This window comes from Macaca nemestrina, chromosome X (genome assembly GCF_043159975.1).
Source record: "Macaca nemestrina isolate mMacNem1 chromosome X, mMacNem.hap1, whole genome shotgun sequence".
Taxonomy (NCBI): domain Eukaryota; kingdom Metazoa; phylum Chordata; class Mammalia; order Primates; family Cercopithecidae; genus Macaca; species Macaca nemestrina.
In genome coordinates this window covers 134,403,994-134,420,706 of record NC_092145.1, presented here as the reverse complement: position 1 = coordinate 134,420,706, position 16,713 = coordinate 134,403,994, and the positions used below count along the sequence as shown (strand labels likewise).

The following is a 16,713-nucleotide window of genomic DNA, read 5'->3' as shown; positions in this document are numbered from 1 at the left end:
TTCAACCCCCTTCCCCCTAAAAATGGCGGCTCCACAGAGCCCTGCTCCAACCTGCCCCGAGCTGGTCCCAGAGGAGTCCCCAAGCATGGCTGTTAGGCCCAAAGTCCATTCATTTTTTCCATCATGTTGTAGAACATGAAGGCCTTGGTCCAAGGCTGGTGGACGTAGGTCAGTAGAGGGAGAAATCTCAGGCCCTACATAGTTAAGAGGACCCTTCTTACGACTGAGGGAACTCCATGTACCATAACGGGTTGCACCGAACTCTGCCCTTGACGTTAGCCTGGGGGTCTGGGCAGGTCTCTAGAGACTGAGGTGCATTCTCACTTTGTCCCTGTGAAAGTCAGAGAGGTAGGCCCCTGGTTGTAAGGAGATGGCAGCAGGTTAGTGAGGGCGATTTCCAGGTTGTGGGAAGAGTCAGGGTGAGGAGTCTAATTACCGTGAGGACCGTTCTCACTATAACAGGAAGAGCACTAAAATGCCTCCGCTGTTGTCAGCCCTAGGCGGTCTGCGTGTCCCCGGAGTGAAGTGTTGGGCAGAAGTGCTTCCTTATTTCCTGCTGGTTAGTATTGTAAAAATTGCTAGTGTCAATTTCAGAGCGGCACAGGGAAATGGGCCTCTGGGTCTTGTCAACAATTTTAATGATGATCCTGAATGTAAACAGAGAGGATCCGACCCCTGAACGGAAGGTCATCCACTGCCAGCCGGTGCTGTCACCTCAATAAGCCCCAAAATGGGCTGTCATTCTAGAGCCTAATACTCTAACTTCCTCCTGAGTTCGAAGGAGACAAAATGACCAGGAGAACAGGAGTCCTGTGGGTTCCTAGAGCAGTTGTTTTGCAGAAACCTGCAGAAGGGGCGCTAGTTAAAGCCAAGATGGTCACTCTCAGCCGAAGGTATTGACGTGACATCACTCTCTCCCATCCAGGTACCAGCCTTCCCAGTCTTCTTACCCACACTCAGCCATAATGCCTCGGGGTCAGAAGAGTAAGCTCCGTGCCCGTGAGAAACGCCAGGAGACCCATGGTCAGCCACAGGGTCTCACAGGTCCCCAGGTCACTGCAGAGAAGCAAGAAGAGTCCCACTCTTCCTCATCCTCTTCTCACGATTGTCTGGGGACTCGTCGTAGGTCTTCTGATGCCTCCGTTCCTCAGGAGTCTCAGGGAGTGTCACCCACTGGGTCTCCTGATGCAGTTGTTTCATGCTTAAAATCTGATGTGGCTGCTAAGGGCCAAGATGAGAAAAGTGCAAGCACCTCCCCTAAAGCCTCCATTCCTCAGGAGTCTCAGGGAGTTTCACCCACTGGCTCTCCTGATGCAGGTATTTCATGCTCAAAATCTGATGTGGCTGCCAAGGGCCAAGATGAGAAAAGTGCAAGCACCTCCCTTGAAGCCTCCATTCCCCAGGAGTCTCAGGGAGCTTCACCCACTGGCTCTCCTGATGCAGGTGTTTCATGCTCAAAATCTGAAGTGGCTGTCAAGGGTCAAGATGAGAAAAGTCCGAGCACCTCCCCTGATGCCTCCATTTCTCAGGAGTCTCAGGGAGCTTCACCCACTGGCTCTCCTGATGCAGGTGTTTCATGCTCAAAATCTGAAGTGGCTGTCAAGGGTCAAGATGAGAAAAGTCCGAGCACCTCCCCTGATGCCTCCATTTCTCAGGAGTCTCAGGGAGCTTCACCCACTGGCTTTGCTGATGCAGGTGTTTCAGGCTCAAAATATGATGTGGCTGCCAAGGGTCAAGATGAGGAAAGTGTAAGAGCCTCACAGAAAGCCATCATTTTTAAGCGCTTAAGCCAAGATCCGCTAAAGAGGAAGGCGTGCGCATTGGTGCAATTGCTGCAGGAGAAGTTTGAGAAGAAAGAGTCCATTTTGAAGGCAGACATGCTGAAGCGTGTTGGCAAACGTTACAAGCACTACTTCCCTGAGATCCTCAACAGAACCTCCGAACGTTTGGCGGTGGCCTTTGGCGTTGAATTGAAAGAAATGGATTCCAGCGGCGAGTCCTACACCCTTGTTAGCAAGCTGGGTCTCTCCAGTGAAGGAATTCTGAATGATGCTAAGGGGCTGCGGAAGTCGGGTCTCCTGATGTCGGTCCTGGGTGTGATCTTCATGAAAGGTAACTGTGCCACTGAAGAGGAGGTCTGGGAGTTCCTGAGTTGTTTGGGGATCTATGCTGGGATGACACACCCAATCTATGGGGATCCCCAGAAGCTCATTACTGAAGATTTGGTGCAAGATAAGTACGTGGTTTACCGGCAGGTGCGCAACAGTGATCCTCCACGCTATGAGTTCCTGTGGGGTCCACGAGCCCATGCTGAAACCACCAAGATGAGAGTCCTGCGTGTTTTGGCCAAGAGCAATAACACCAGCCCTGGTTTATACCCCCATCTGTATGAAGACGCTTTGATGGATGAGGTAGAGAGAGCATTGAGACTGAGAGCTTAAGGCAGAACTGGCACTATTCCCTTGGCCAGGGCACCTTATGGGGCCACATCCTACAGATCCTCCCATTTCTAGGGAGGTCTGAAGTAGAATTTTCGCTTTATGTTAGAAGAGAGTAATGAGCCTTCTAAGTACTGCAGTATAGTAGAGGCTGGAGGGAACAAGATATATCTCTTTCTTTTGTCTTGTTATACATGAGTAACTTGTAGATTTATGTTTTATTTCTTTGTCAATTTTCAAGATTGTTTCTGTTAAGTGAAAGTTTATTTTGCTTCAGATTATACAGTTATCAAAAACATAGCTCTCACATTCATGGCTGTTTAACCAATTTGAAAGTTACGGTTTGGGTATTAATAAAACAAAATCACACAACATATTTTCGTTGTAATTCAGAACTAGATAACATGGTAATAGAAAATGGATTTTGATATGAATTTTAAGAACTCCACAGTAAAAAAGTTGACATCATAATATGATGAGAAAGAAAAGGAAAAACAGAAATGTAAAAGTTTGTTTAATTCTTGGTTTGCCTAATTCCTTTTCCTATTTCTTTTAGTATAAATAAAGGATACCTGGATTTATTTAGGTTATTAAGACTGCCGTTTGTTTTGTTCTAGTGCACTTCATATTCTATGTTATCTACTGCATCAAAAACCCTTTCTGATTGCAGAGTGGTATTTTCTGGGTTTAAAATCATCACATGAAATGCAGTGATCAATATAAGCCAGAATGAGTTCACTAAAAACCTTCTTGAAAATTTCAAGGCGGCTACATTCAAAGAACTTGCATAGGCTTAAATTGTCCCAAATATTTTCAAGATGTGGTAATTTTGTTTCTTAATATATCCTTAGGAAAATTAAAAATTAATAATTTATATAAAAACACATACTATAGTAACTGTCATTTATGACAGACTCAGCATTTCCTACTTAGTATGCCATAGTTTTTATGGACAGTATTTATACCCCCAAATTCCTACAAGATGGGGTTTAGCAGACTCACTTCAAAATGAATAAATTGCACATTTCTAAAAGCTCACAAGCTTGTAATTGACAGAGCTGGGATTAGATCTCTGGTCTGGATTCATCTAGAGCACACATTTTCCAGTCCTCTCAGCCTGAGCCAGACTTTGTGTCTTTTAATTCATTTTTCCTCTCACTGCCCAAAATGCTTATCAGAGAATTAAAAGGACACCGTACCCAAAGCACTTGTTTGGAATATACAACTAGAGAAATCATAATGCTGAATAAATGAGTAGTATGAATTGCTAAAAGAAAAAATAATACACAGTGACAGTATGATCATCTGGATATGCAACATCAGATAACCCAATAAGATCAGGAGCTCCCCAAATCATCCTGCTCTGCCCTTTCCCCATAGAAATTAAATATCCTCAAAGCAAAGTACATAATAGGCTAAGTCTGGCTGGCGAAGCAAAGAATAGATCAGTGTGCTTTTTTCACTGACAGCCCACCACCTGTCTGGGGCCTCCTGCCTTGTGGTACAGCTTCCCTGTCTCGTACAGAACCTGGGACAGGGAGCCATTGTCTGCAAGGTTTGCAGTAGGGAACCTGCTCAATTGTTTGCAGGTGTGTGACATTTCCCAGCAGGCTTAAACAGAAAGGAGGCATGATGCGAACCCCCATAAATGAGGATTCTGGAGATCACTGCCTCAGAATATCGGGGTCACTGAGAGACCAGGCCCTGCCTACTCTCAGATCTAGAAGGCCCAAGCTATAGCAGCAAGCTAAAATTTCTCTATTTATTCAAGTTCTCAGGTACATAAGAGTCCTGGTCTAAGGGTGGTGTGCTCTGGTTATTGGGAGGAGGATCTCAGCCTCTGAAAACTATCAAGAAGAGGACTCTGAATGAGAAATGAGGAATGATCCACCCAGAACAGTAGGGGCTCTTAAAGCTTTATCTTGCTTTCTGCCTTGGGTGGCCATAGGCAGGGCTATCTGGTTGAGGCTCCTCCTCATTTTCTCTAGGGCTTCTACTGGTGCCCCAGGGAGATAAAGGCTTTGATCTCATGGCAGTAGCTCCGATTCTGCCCATGTGGGGTAGCCAAGGAGTAGCACCCTGACTTCCCCCTCTGGTTTCTCAGTAAAGGAAAAGCTTTGGCTTGAGGCTGGCAGACTCAGCTTAGTAGAGGAAGGAGTTCCACATCCCCAAATCCATGTTAGAACCCTGAGTGAGAACTGAGGGAGCCACTGACTCCAAAACAGTGGAATCTTGTCGGATTCTGACCCTGCTATTATTCCTCAGAGGATCCTCAATAACTGTGGCCAGATGTGGCTGTTCCTAACTTCCAATTGGGAGATTCCAGGAAGATATGGCCTTGGTCAGAGGAGTGCAGCCTTGAGTCAGTGGAGAGTGGAGTTTCAGATTTCATTAGGTAGGAGTCAAGGTAAAGATGCTGAGGGAGGATAGAGGAGACCACTCACCCAAGAACAGTGGGAATGCAGTGTCCTGTCCCTATTGTCAGCCCTAGGAGGACCAGGGCAGAACTCTCAGACTGAAGTGCCCCCTCAGTTCCTCTGGCAGTGGTCTCAAGGAAGTGAGAGCCTTATTCTAATGGGAACAACCCTATTCAGCAGAGGATGTTTAATAGGAGTCACACTGCTGACCCTAAACAGGGATGATGGTACTCCTCCCAGAACAGTTGGAGCTACACGAAGCCCTGCCATTGGTGTCTCTCCCTGGCAAACCAGGAAATTCTGAGATGATGAGTCCCACTCATTTCCTTTTAAGGCATCTCAAGGAGGTAAGGCACCTGGTCTAAGGGGTCAGTCTGAGGTTACCACAGGGATAAATTCCAGGTCATACAAACAGTCAAGCCGAGGACCGTGAGGATGGAAGGAACCACTCAAATCATAACAGTACAGACAACGCAGAATCCCTCAGGTACTGTCAGCCGTAGGTGACCATTTGATAGTATTAGGGACTTTAAATCTGTATATGAGCAGACAGGCCTCTAGGTCTTGGGAATGTTCATTGTGAGGACTCTGAGCAAGGACTTAGGGGAGCAACCAACCTAGAAGAGAAAGGAACCCACATAGCTCCGCCCCTTTCAGCCCTGGAAATCCCCAGACACAAATAACCGGATATGTCAGCCACTCTCCTCGCCCTGTAGGACTCGCATCACTAGAGGGAGGAGTCTGAGATCCTGGCTGAGTGAGGACTCAAGGAATTGCAAACCCTTGAACAGAGGAGTCCCATGGAGTCTCTCTCTTGCTATTAGTTCTCAGAATCCCCTAATAGCTCCAGTGAGATCACTTTGACTTCCACGTTTGGGGACTCCAGGTGGTGAGGAACTTGGTCTGAGGTTGGCTCTCTCATCATAGAGAACATTACCAGGTTGAGCCAGGTGTCAGGGTGAGGACCATGAGAATGGAGCAGAACCTGAAACGTATAACGGAGGCAGCACATAATCTCTCCCCTACTGTTAGTCCTGGGAGACTCAGGGATAAATGTCAGGCAGAGCAGAGGCACCCCTCAATTCCTCCTCAGGGTGACAGAGAAATGAGGCCCTTATTCTGAGGGAGATGGTGACAAGCCACGAAAGGGAGAAACTGTGGGCACTGTCATGAGTCAAAATGAAGAATCTGGGCAAGGGCTGGTGAGGCCAATCCTCATGAGACCCAAAATGCCTGCCACAGCTTTCTGCCTCAGGAGACTACAGGCAGGTATGGCCCAATAAGGCTGCCCTCCCTTCCCTCTACTAGGTCTCAGAGAGTTCTGGGCCTTGCTGTGAGGAGATGCCTTCATATCAAAGAACAGAGAAGCTGCAGGTCCTTCTAGGAGTCAAATTGAGGACCCTTGGTGAAGACTAAGGTGATCGTATTCCTTCCCCCAACAAAAGGGGCAACATAATACCAGCACCCACCCTGGCTTTCAGCATTTGAAAACCCATAGCAGGATTGTCAGGGAGAGGCTTCCACATTGTTTTATATTGGGTCTAAGGGAGGTGATCTCCTTAATAAGAAAGTGAAGCCATGATAGAGCAGAAGAGTGGGTCCCAGGCCCTACACAGAGCCAACGTGGAGCCAATATGAGAACTCTGAATAAGGACTGAGGGTCCAGTGATCCCAAGACAGAAAAGATCCCTCAAAGTTGTCATCCTTGACAGGGGTGGTGGGCTGAGGCACTCTCTCGCTTTATGTGGGTTCCAGGGGCTTCCAAGTGTCAACTTCTGAGCAGAACAGGAAAGAGGTACCAGGCCCTGTCAACAGTTAGCATAATGATGTGGAATATCACCTGAATGTACTCCCCAACCCCAGAACACAGGGAGCTCCACAATTAGTCTCTGCTGCCACTCTAGTAGACCCCAAGCTGGGTTGCCAAGCTGCAGCCTATGACTCACTCTAAGTTGCTTTACCAGGTTCTCAGGGGACAGACTGATGGGAGAACAATTGCCCAGTAGATTCCTAGAGCAGTGATCTCAGAGAAACCTGCATTGGCAGCCTTGGTTAGAGCCAAGGTGGTCTCTCCCTGCTGACGGTGCTTACACCATTTCATTCTCCTTCCACCAGGTGCCCGTCTCACCTGTGACCCTAGTCACACTTCTGTCTGCTGTCCCTGCCCATAGTCATGCCTTGGGGTCAGAAGAGGAAGTTCCACACTCATGAGAAATGCTACCAGGGTGCTCACGTCACTGCAGGAGAGGAAGAGTCCCTCTCCTCTTTTTCTCCTGTTTTGGGGAGTGCTCTTCAGAGCTCTCTTTCTACTGGCATTCCCCAGGAATCTCAGAGAGCCCCCTGCATCATCACTGCTTCTGTAGATGTTTCATGCACAAGATCTGATGAACATGCCAAGAGCCAAAATGAGGAAAAACCAAGCACCTCTCCAGCAAGAGCCTCCACTGGAGCTCACACAGAGACCTTCTATTCTGGAAGGGAAGTTTGGTAATAGAATTTCTGCTGGAGAAATGTAAAATTAAAGATCCCATGACAAAAGCAGCATTGCTGAACATTGTTAACAAAAAGTGCAAGGACCATTTCCCTGAGATCCTCAGGAGAATCTCTGAGTACATGGAGCTGCTCTTTGGCCTTGAATTGAAGAAGTTGACCCCAGCAGTGATGTCAATGCTCTTTTCAGTGAACTGGGTGTCCCCAGCAATAGGAGTCTGAGTGGTGATAATGCATTGCCTAAAAGTGGTATCTTGATGATGCTCCTGGGTATAAGCTTCACGAAAGGTAATTGCACCACAGAAGAGAAGATCCAAACATTTCTGAGTAAGATTTGGGTCTATGCTGGGAGAATGATTTCATATATGAAGAGTCCAGAAAAAAGTTTGGTACAGGAAAGAACCTAGAGTACCAGCAGGTGTCCAACAGAAGTCCCCTACACTATGAATTCCTGTGGAATCCAAGTGCCCATGCTGAAACCAGCAAGAGGAAAAACTGGTGACTTTTGGCCAAAGTCAATGATACCATCCTGAAGTGTCTTCCCATCCCTTTATACAAGGCACTGAGACATGAAGAAGAGAGAGCCTGAGGTACAGCTGCAGCCAGGACTGAGGCTAATGCCATGACCAGTGCACATTCTGGGGCTACAAACAGCAGTTTCTCCCATGTCAAGTGAAGGTTGAGGGAGATTCTTTACCCTTTTGAAAAATAATGCAGTTAATGTTCAACTTAGTAGAGGACCTAAGCAGGACTGGAAGAAATAAAGTTTATATCTTCTTTGTGTTTCTGTTCTATGTGAATAACTTGATTTTGTTTTGTTTTGTTTTCAAATATTGCTTTATTTATTTTTTTTCTTCCAACTTTTATTTTAGGTTCAGGGGGTGCAAGTGCAGAATTTTTACATGGGTAAATTGCAACTTGCTGGGGTTTGGTGTACAATTATTTCATCACCCAAGTAGTAAGTATAGTACCCAACAAGTAGTTTTTGATCCTCATCCTCCTCCCACCCTCCACCCTCAAGTAGAATCCAGCGTTCCATTCCTTGTGTCTTTGTATACTCGATATTTAGCTTCCACATGTGAGTGAGAACGTGTGGTATTTGGTTTCCTGTTCCTGTGTTAATTTGCTTAGGATAATGGCCTTCAGCTGCATCTATGTTGTTGCAAAAGGCATGCTTTTTTTCTTTTTTATGGCTGTGTAGGATTCTGTGATGTATACGTGCCACATTTTTTTTTTATCCCACTCACTGCTGATGGGCAGCTAGGTGAATTCGCCTTGGCTATTGTGAATAGTGCTGTGATATACATATGCGTGCATATCTCTTTATGGTGGAATGCTTTATATTTCTTTGGGTGTATACCCAGTAATGGGATTGTTGGATGAAATGGCAAATTCTGTTTTAAGTTCTTTGAGAAATGTCCAAACTCCTCTTCACAGTGGCTGAACTAATTTACATGCCTACTAGCAGTGTATAAGTGTTGTCTTTTCACCACAACCTCACCAACATTTATTTTTTTCACTTTTAAATCACAGTCATTCTAACTGGCATCAGATGGTATCTCACTGTGGTCATGATTAGCATTTCTCGAATGATTGGTGATGTTGAACATATACAAATCAATAAATGTGATTCATCACATAACCAGAAGTAAAAGCAAAAACTACATGATCATCTTAATAGATATGGAAAAAGATGCTGATAATATTCCACATCCCTTCATGGTAAAAGCTCTCATCAGACTAGGCATTAAAGGAAGATACCTCAAAATAATAAGAGCCATGTATGACAAACCCACAGTCAATATCATACTGAATGGGCAAAAGCTAAAAGCATTCCCCTGAGAACTGGAACAAGACGAGGATGCCCACTCTCGCCAGTCCATTCAATATTGTTCTGGAAGTCCTAGCCAGAGCAATCAGGAAAAAAGAAAGAAAAAGGCAACCGAATAGGAAGAGAGGAAGTCAAACTACCTCTCTTTGCAGATGATACGATACTATACCTAGAAAACCCCATAATCTCTTCCAAAGGCTGTTAGATCAGATAAACAACTTTAGTCAAATTTTAGGATACAAAGTTAATGTAGAGAAATCAGTAGCACTTCTATATATCAATAATGTCCAAGCTGAGAGTGAAATTAAAAATGTAATCCCATTCGCAATAGCCACAAAAAGAATAAAACACCTAGCTATACATCTAGCCAGGGAGGGGAATGATCACTGCAGTGAGAATTATAAAACACTGCTCAAAGGAATCAGAGACAACACAAACAAATGGAAAAACATTCCATATTCATAGGCAGGAAGAATTAATATTGTTAAAATGGCCATACTGTCCAAACCAGTTCACCAATTCAATGATATACCAACAACAGTTTTCACAGAAGTAGAAAAAACTATCCAACATTCATATGAAACCAGAAAAGGGCCCAAATAGCCAAAGCAACTCTAAGCAAAAGGAACAAAGCCAGAGTTCTCCCACTACGTGACTTCAAATTATACTACAAGGCTACAGTAACCAAAACAGCAAGTTGCTGGTAGCAAAACAGACACGTAGACCAGTGGAACAGGTTAAGGAGCCCAGAAATCAAGCCGCACACCTACAACCATCTGATCTTCTGCAAATTGTACAATAACAAGCAATGGACAAAGGACTCCTTATTCAATAAATGGTGCTGGGATTACTGGCTGGCCATATGCAGAAGAGTGAAACTGAACTCCTTCCTTACACCATATACAAAACTCAATTCAAGATGGATTAAAGGCTTAAATGTAAAACCTAAAACTATAAAACCCTTGAAGAAAATCTAGGAAATACCATTCTGGACATAGTCCCAGCAAACATTTCATGATGAAGACACCATAAGCAATTGTAACAAAAATAACAACAACAAATAATAGAAAAAAAAATAGAAAAATAGACAAAAACAAAACAGACAAAAATAAATAAAAAATAGACAAAATACCAAAAATAGACCAAGAAAACAAAACAAAACCAAAAATAAATAAGTGGGGCCTAATTAAACTAAAGACCTTCTGCACAGCCAAGGAAACTATCAACAGAACAAAGAGACAACCTAAAGAATGAGGGAAAATATTTGCAAACTACGCATCTGACAAACGTCTAATATCCAGAATCTAAAAGGAATTCAAAGAAATCAACAAGCACAAAACAAACAACTCCAATAAAAAATGGGCAAAGGACCTAAACAGACACTTCTCAAAAGAAGACATACAAGTGGCCAATAAATATATAGGAAAAAATGCTCTCTTGTGTATTTATTTATCAGTTAAAAAATATTTTTAACTTACATCAAAGCTTTATTTGCTATTTTCACAGTCTACATGCAGTATCTTTGTACATGCAAAAGTCATCTTGTTTTATTGCAGCTAACTTGATTTCCAATTGCTCTTTTGATTTTCCAACTGTGTATTTTAACGTTTTTACAATTACAAATTATAAAAAACACATACAATAATGTGTGGGGTCCATAAAGCCTCATTTTTTAAACATTAAAAGTATAGGTTTTTTTAGATGAGTGGGACTGGATAAAGTGCCTCTTGCTTGTTCTCCTCAAAACTCCTAGAGCTTGTGAATACATAAGGCAATTTCCAGAATACCAGCAGGCAGAAAGCTCAAGTTTCCTACACACAGAACTTGAGTTCCTTTTCTATCATGATTCAAACAGGAAGCTCCGGAAGGAATTCACAAGAAAGTTTAGAAAAATGTATACTCTGTGTGTGTGTGTGTGTGTGTGTGTGTGTGTACATAAATAATATATATATTACACATATATATAACATTTCTACTCCCCTCACCCCATCTTACAAAGCATTTTGAAGATCATAATAATCTGGGAAGTGCATGACTATGTATGTGTGTGTGTGTGTGTATATATATACATAAATATATATATAAATATATATACATAAATATATATATATTTATATATAAAATACCACCATGCCTGGATATTTTAAAAAATATTTATATATATATACACATATATATTTCCACTCCCCTCACCCCATCTTACAAAGCATTTTGAAGATCATAATAATCTGGGAAGTGCATGACTTCTAAGATAGTAGTATGATTTAGGAAACAACAGTTTATAAAGTATCTGCCATGACACGAGATATTATCTTTGTGATCCCCCTATTTACAGGATCTATAAGGTTATAGATTTAATTTAAAAGCTCAAATTCCTTTGAAAGCAGCATAACTTTTAATAGGTGGGATGCCACCAGGGTTGTCAAGAAAGTGCCAGTAAGAGTCATGGAAGATGTTACAGCATCAAGTGCAACAGTAACTACGTAAGAAGACTCTGGAAAGGCAAAGGGGAGAGACTGAGAAGTGTTGATTTTAAGGATTATCTTCCCAGAAATCTCTGGCTGACTTCCCAGAGCAAAGAGACTGATTTTCTGTCCTCCTCCCTGCAGGAACTCATCCAGACAACAGAGAAAATTCTAAAGACTGGTGGGGACAAAAGGAAACACAGACTGGCTAAGACCCAGGACAATCATACCTACTGCCTTTCTATCTGGCTTTAAGCTACCAGAGGCTTGGCTGGCCCAGAATTCCAACAGGATTCCTAGCAGTTTCTGAGAATAGAGCAGAGGTCCTCTACTCCCAAAGGGCATCTGATCCAAGGCACATCCCCTTCCTGATGTAGAGTGGGTCCTGCTTGCTTCAGGTGGCTTCCTCCACCTCAGTACTGTTCCTCTTACCCAATGGAATCATGGTGCCATAGGACTTCTAATTTAATGTTTTAGCACAGGGCAGAGGGGAAAGGTGCATTCAGAGCCTACAGGATGTCTATCACTGCCAAGATTTGTCATGTTTTCAACATATAAATTGTGGGGGAAGGTAATTTCCTAGTGGATAGAGCCTTTCTTTTACTTTCCAACGCTCCTGAAAGTTCACCCTGAAATGCCAATTCACACAAAGACAACAATTAATCTAGCTTCCTGTTTTAAAGAACAGGGCTGGGTGATTGGGACTGCAGAAATCTAGTGGGACATGAAGAAACCAGGAAGGAATAGATTTATGTGATAGCCCTCTTCGAGGGTGGGACAGTCTTCCACACAGGTCTGAGGGACCTTTAAGAAGTGCTTGGTTTGGGAGGTGAACCAACTGTATATCTGTGGATTTTTACTTTATTATTGCTGTTTGAGACAGGGTCTCTCCTCTGTCACCTAGCCTGGAGTACAGTGACTTGATTATGGCTCACTGCAGCTTCAATTTCCTGGACTCAAGTGATCCTCCCACCTCAGCCTCCCAAGTAGCTGGGACTACAGGTGCATTCCACCATGCCTAGATAATTTTTAAAAATATTTTTAATAGAGACGGGGTTTTGCCATGTTCCCCAGGCTGGTCTTGAACCCCTGGGCTCAAGAGATCCTTCCAGCTCCACCTACCAATGTGCTGGGATTACAGGCATAAGCCACACTGCCCAGCTAGATTTCTACTTTTGAAATTATTCTTAACTTCCAGAGCAATCTCGGGACATCATGATGAAATTTTTATAATTTTTATTTATTTATGTGTTTGTTTTAGAAACAGGGTCTCACTCTGTGGCCCAGGCTGGAGCACTGTGACAGGATTACGGCTCACTGCAGCGTCGGACTCCTGGGCTCATGTAACCCTCCTGCCTTGACCTTTCGAGTAGCTAGGACTACAGGTGGATGCCACCATGACCACCTAATTTTTATTTTTTATTTTCTGTAGAGGTGTGGTCTTTGTTGCCAGTGTCTGGTCTTGAACTTCTGGTCTCAAACAATCCTCCCACCTCAGCCTACCAAAGTAATGAGATTACAGGTATAAGCCACTGAGCCTGGCCTGAAAATTTTAAAAGGATATATCAACAATGCAGCTTTCAGCACCAGGTAGGAGTAGCTGAAGACTACTTTAAAGAAATTAGACTAAGCATTTTTCCCAAATGTCTTGCTCAGCCTCTTAGGTTTAGAACCTCAGACTTATGCCTACTTCTATCCTCACTCCTTACCGATATCCAAAGTCAGCTTCACTTCCCCAGCTGCACAAAGGAAAACTCATTTGTCTGAAGGCATATGTCTTGGCATGTCCTCCAGAAATACATTCTCAGTTCATTGTTATTTTCCTGAGTCCTGGAAAACCTGAAGCTGTCAGGTCAGCTTCACTCAAAATTCCCAACATCCCAAATACCACGAGGTTTCTCTTTTACCAGAATTTCTGTTGGCACTGAGTAATTATCCCCAACATTGATTTTTGAGGGCTCACCTTAGAATTTCATAGGCCAACGGTCTCTAGTTCCTTCAAGAGCCATGAAGAAGGGTATCTGCTGGGGAGGAAAACAAGACAGATATACCAAAAGACCTGCTGTGCAAAAAGGGGAAAGAGATATCGTACATGCATAAGATTCTGTACTCTGTGTAAGATTTTCATTTCAGGTGATCCAAAGGCCTATGGGAGAAGGATTGGATAGAGAGAAAGTGACTTCTTTGTGCACAAAAGGTTAATAAAGCATATTAAGTTAAAGTTTTCCAAAGAGTCCTTCAAGCAAACATGAGAAACTAGAGTATAACCCCTTGCTTAGCCTCAAGCACCTCACCCAGTTTAAAAAGAAGGTAAATAAATAACCTATTTGCCTAGCTACTTTCAAAGAATCTCAAGCATCAGTCATTTCATACTTCATTGTATTGATCATAATAAGCAGGACTCAGAGGATCCTGCATTATGAGGGTCATTCCTGACTAATATGGTTTTAATGTGTTCCTCAAAAATCATATGTTGGAAACTTAATCCCCAGTGCAACAGTGTTGGGAGATGGGGCTTAGGGGGAAATAACTAGGCCACGAGGTTTTTGCTCTCATGAGTGGATAAATGCTGTTATTTCAGGAGTAGGTTCCAGTGGGCTCTTTATCATGGAAATGGGGTCCTTCTGTCACCTAGGCTGGATTGCAGTGGCTTGATCATGGCTGACTGTAGCTTTGACTTCCCAAGTAGCTGGGACTACGGATGCGTGCCGCCACACCTGGCTAATTTTTTGTATTTTTAGTACAGACAGGATTTCACCATGTTAGCCGGACTGGTCCTGAACTCCTGACCTCAGGTGATCCTCCCACCTCGACCTGCCAAAGTGCCGGGATTACAGGCATCAGTCACCGCACCAAGCCTGTTTTCATTTTTAGATCCCACAAATAAGTGAGAACATGCCATGTTTCTCTTTCTGTGCCTGCTTTATTTCACTTAACATAATGATCTCCAGTTCCATCCATGTGGTTGCAAATGACAGAATCTCATTCTTTCTTAACGTCTGATTGTTATAAACAATCCAGTTATACTCTTTTAATCATTCTTAAATCATTCTTAAATGTACAGTTAAGGTACTATTGACCATAGTCGCCTTGTTGCGCTAGCAAATATGGCTTATTCATTATTTTTAACTATTTTTTGTACCCGTTAAGCATCCCAACCTTCCTCTCACTCCCTTTCCCTGTCCGTGGTAATCATGCTTCTACTCTCTATCTCCATAAGTTCAATTGTTTTCATTTTTATTTATTTTTTATTTTATTTTTTGAGATAGAGTCTTACTCTCGCCCAGGTTGGAGTGCAGTGGCACAATCTTGGCTCACTGCAACCTCCGCCTCCCAGGTTCAAGTGATTCTCCTACCTCAGCCTCCCAAGTAGCTGGAATTACAGGTGTGTACCACCACGCCTGGCTAATTTTTTGTATTTTTAGTGGACACACAGTTTCACCATGTTCACCAGGCTGGTTTTGAACTCCTGACCTCAGGTGATCCACCCATTTTGGCATCCCCAAGTCCCAGGATTACAGCCTTGAGCCACTGCACCTGGCCTGTTTTAATTTTTAGATCCCACAAATACATGAGAACTTGCCATGTTTCTCTTTCTGTGCCTGCTTTATTTCGCTTAACATAATGATCTCCAGTTCCATCCATGTGGTTGCAAATGACAGGATCTCTTTCTTAATGTCTGAATAGTACTCCACTGTGTATATATAACACATTTTCTTTGTCCATTTATCTGTTGATGGAAACTTAGGTTGCTTCCTAGTCTTAGCTATCGTAAACAGTGCTGCCACAAACGTAGGAGTTCAGATACATCTTCAATATATTGATTTCCTTTCTTTTAGGTATATACCCAGCAGTGGGATTGCTGGATCATATGGTAGCTTAATTTTTAGTATTTGTGAGGAAACTCCAAACTGTTCTCCATGGTGGTTGTACTAATTTACATTGCTACCAAGAGTGTAGGAGCCTTCCTTTTCCCCACATCCTTGCCAGCATTTAATACCTGTCTTTTATATATAAGCCATTTTAACTGCGGTGACATGATATCTCATTCTAGTTTTGATTTGCGTTTCTCTGTTGATCAGAGATGCTGAGCACCTTCTCATATGTCTGCTTGCAATTAGCCTGTCTTCCTTTGAGAAATGTCTGTTCAAATCTTTTGCCCATTTGTAATGGGATTATTAGATTTTTTCCTACAGAGATATTTGAGCTCCTTATATATTGTTCATGATTTGCTTGTCAGATGGGTAGTTTGAGTATATTTTCTCCAATTCTGTGGATTGTCTCTTCACTTTTAAATATTTCGTTTTCTGTGCAGAAGCTTTTCAACTTGATGTGATCCTATTTTTCCTTTTTTTTTTTTTTTTTTTTGGCTTTGCTTGCCTGTGCTAATGAGGTATTATGCAAGAAATTTGTGCCCAGACCAATGTCCTGGAGAGTTTTCACCATGTTTACCTATAGTCGTTTCATAGTTAGAGGTCTTAGATTTAAGTCTTTCATCCACTTAAATTTGACTTTTGTATATGACGAGAGATAGTGTTCTAGTTTCATTCCTTTGCATAGATATCCAGTTTACCCACAACCATTTATTGAAGATACATTAACTTTTAATGCCATTGTCTGCTCTTGTTATCTATGTCATTTCTCGATGAATTTTAATCCATTGATTTTTAAAATCTATTTTTTATTGACAGATAATAATTGTGTATATTTATGGGATACAATATGATGTTTTGATGTATGTATTCTCCCTAGTGGACATATTCTCCTGTTTCTTTGCATGTCTGGCAATTAGATTGTATGCCAAGTATTGTGAATTTGGCCTCGCTCACATTTGTACAGCATAAGTGTGCTGGATATTTATTTTTTTAATAGATTCGTATTCTTATACTTTGTTCTATGACTCAGTTAAGTTTGTTCAAAATGCTATGGTCCTGATAATTCTTGCTTTTAAAGTTTCTTAGGTGTGACCAGAGCTTCATAAATCTAGGACGAATCTCACATCGCTACAGAGATTAAGCCCTTCTGAGTATCTGAGTACACACACACTCTCTCTCTGTCTCTCTCTGGTCTGT

At 42.7% G+C, this 16,713-nt stretch overlaps 1 protein-coding gene across 1 annotated transcript; it reads left to right on the top strand.

Moving 5' to 3' along the window:
* Positions 1-944: 944 nt before the first annotated feature.
* LOC105499109 (melanoma-associated antigen B6-like) lies at positions 945-3,004 on the top strand. The gene has a single exon (XM_011771575.2). The coding sequence runs from the start codon at positions 966-968 to the stop codon at positions 2,439-2,441; it is 1,476 nt and encodes a 491-aa protein (XP_011769877.1). The 5' UTR covers positions 945-965; the 3' UTR covers positions 2,442-3,004.
* Positions 3,005-16,713: the final 13,709 nt, after the last annotated feature.

Excerpts from the sequence above, each read along its gene's own strand:
- LOC105499109 (XM_011771575.2), top strand. The coding sequence starts at position 966 with ATGCCTCGGGGTCAGAAGAGTAAGCTCCGTGCCCGTGAGAAACGCCAG.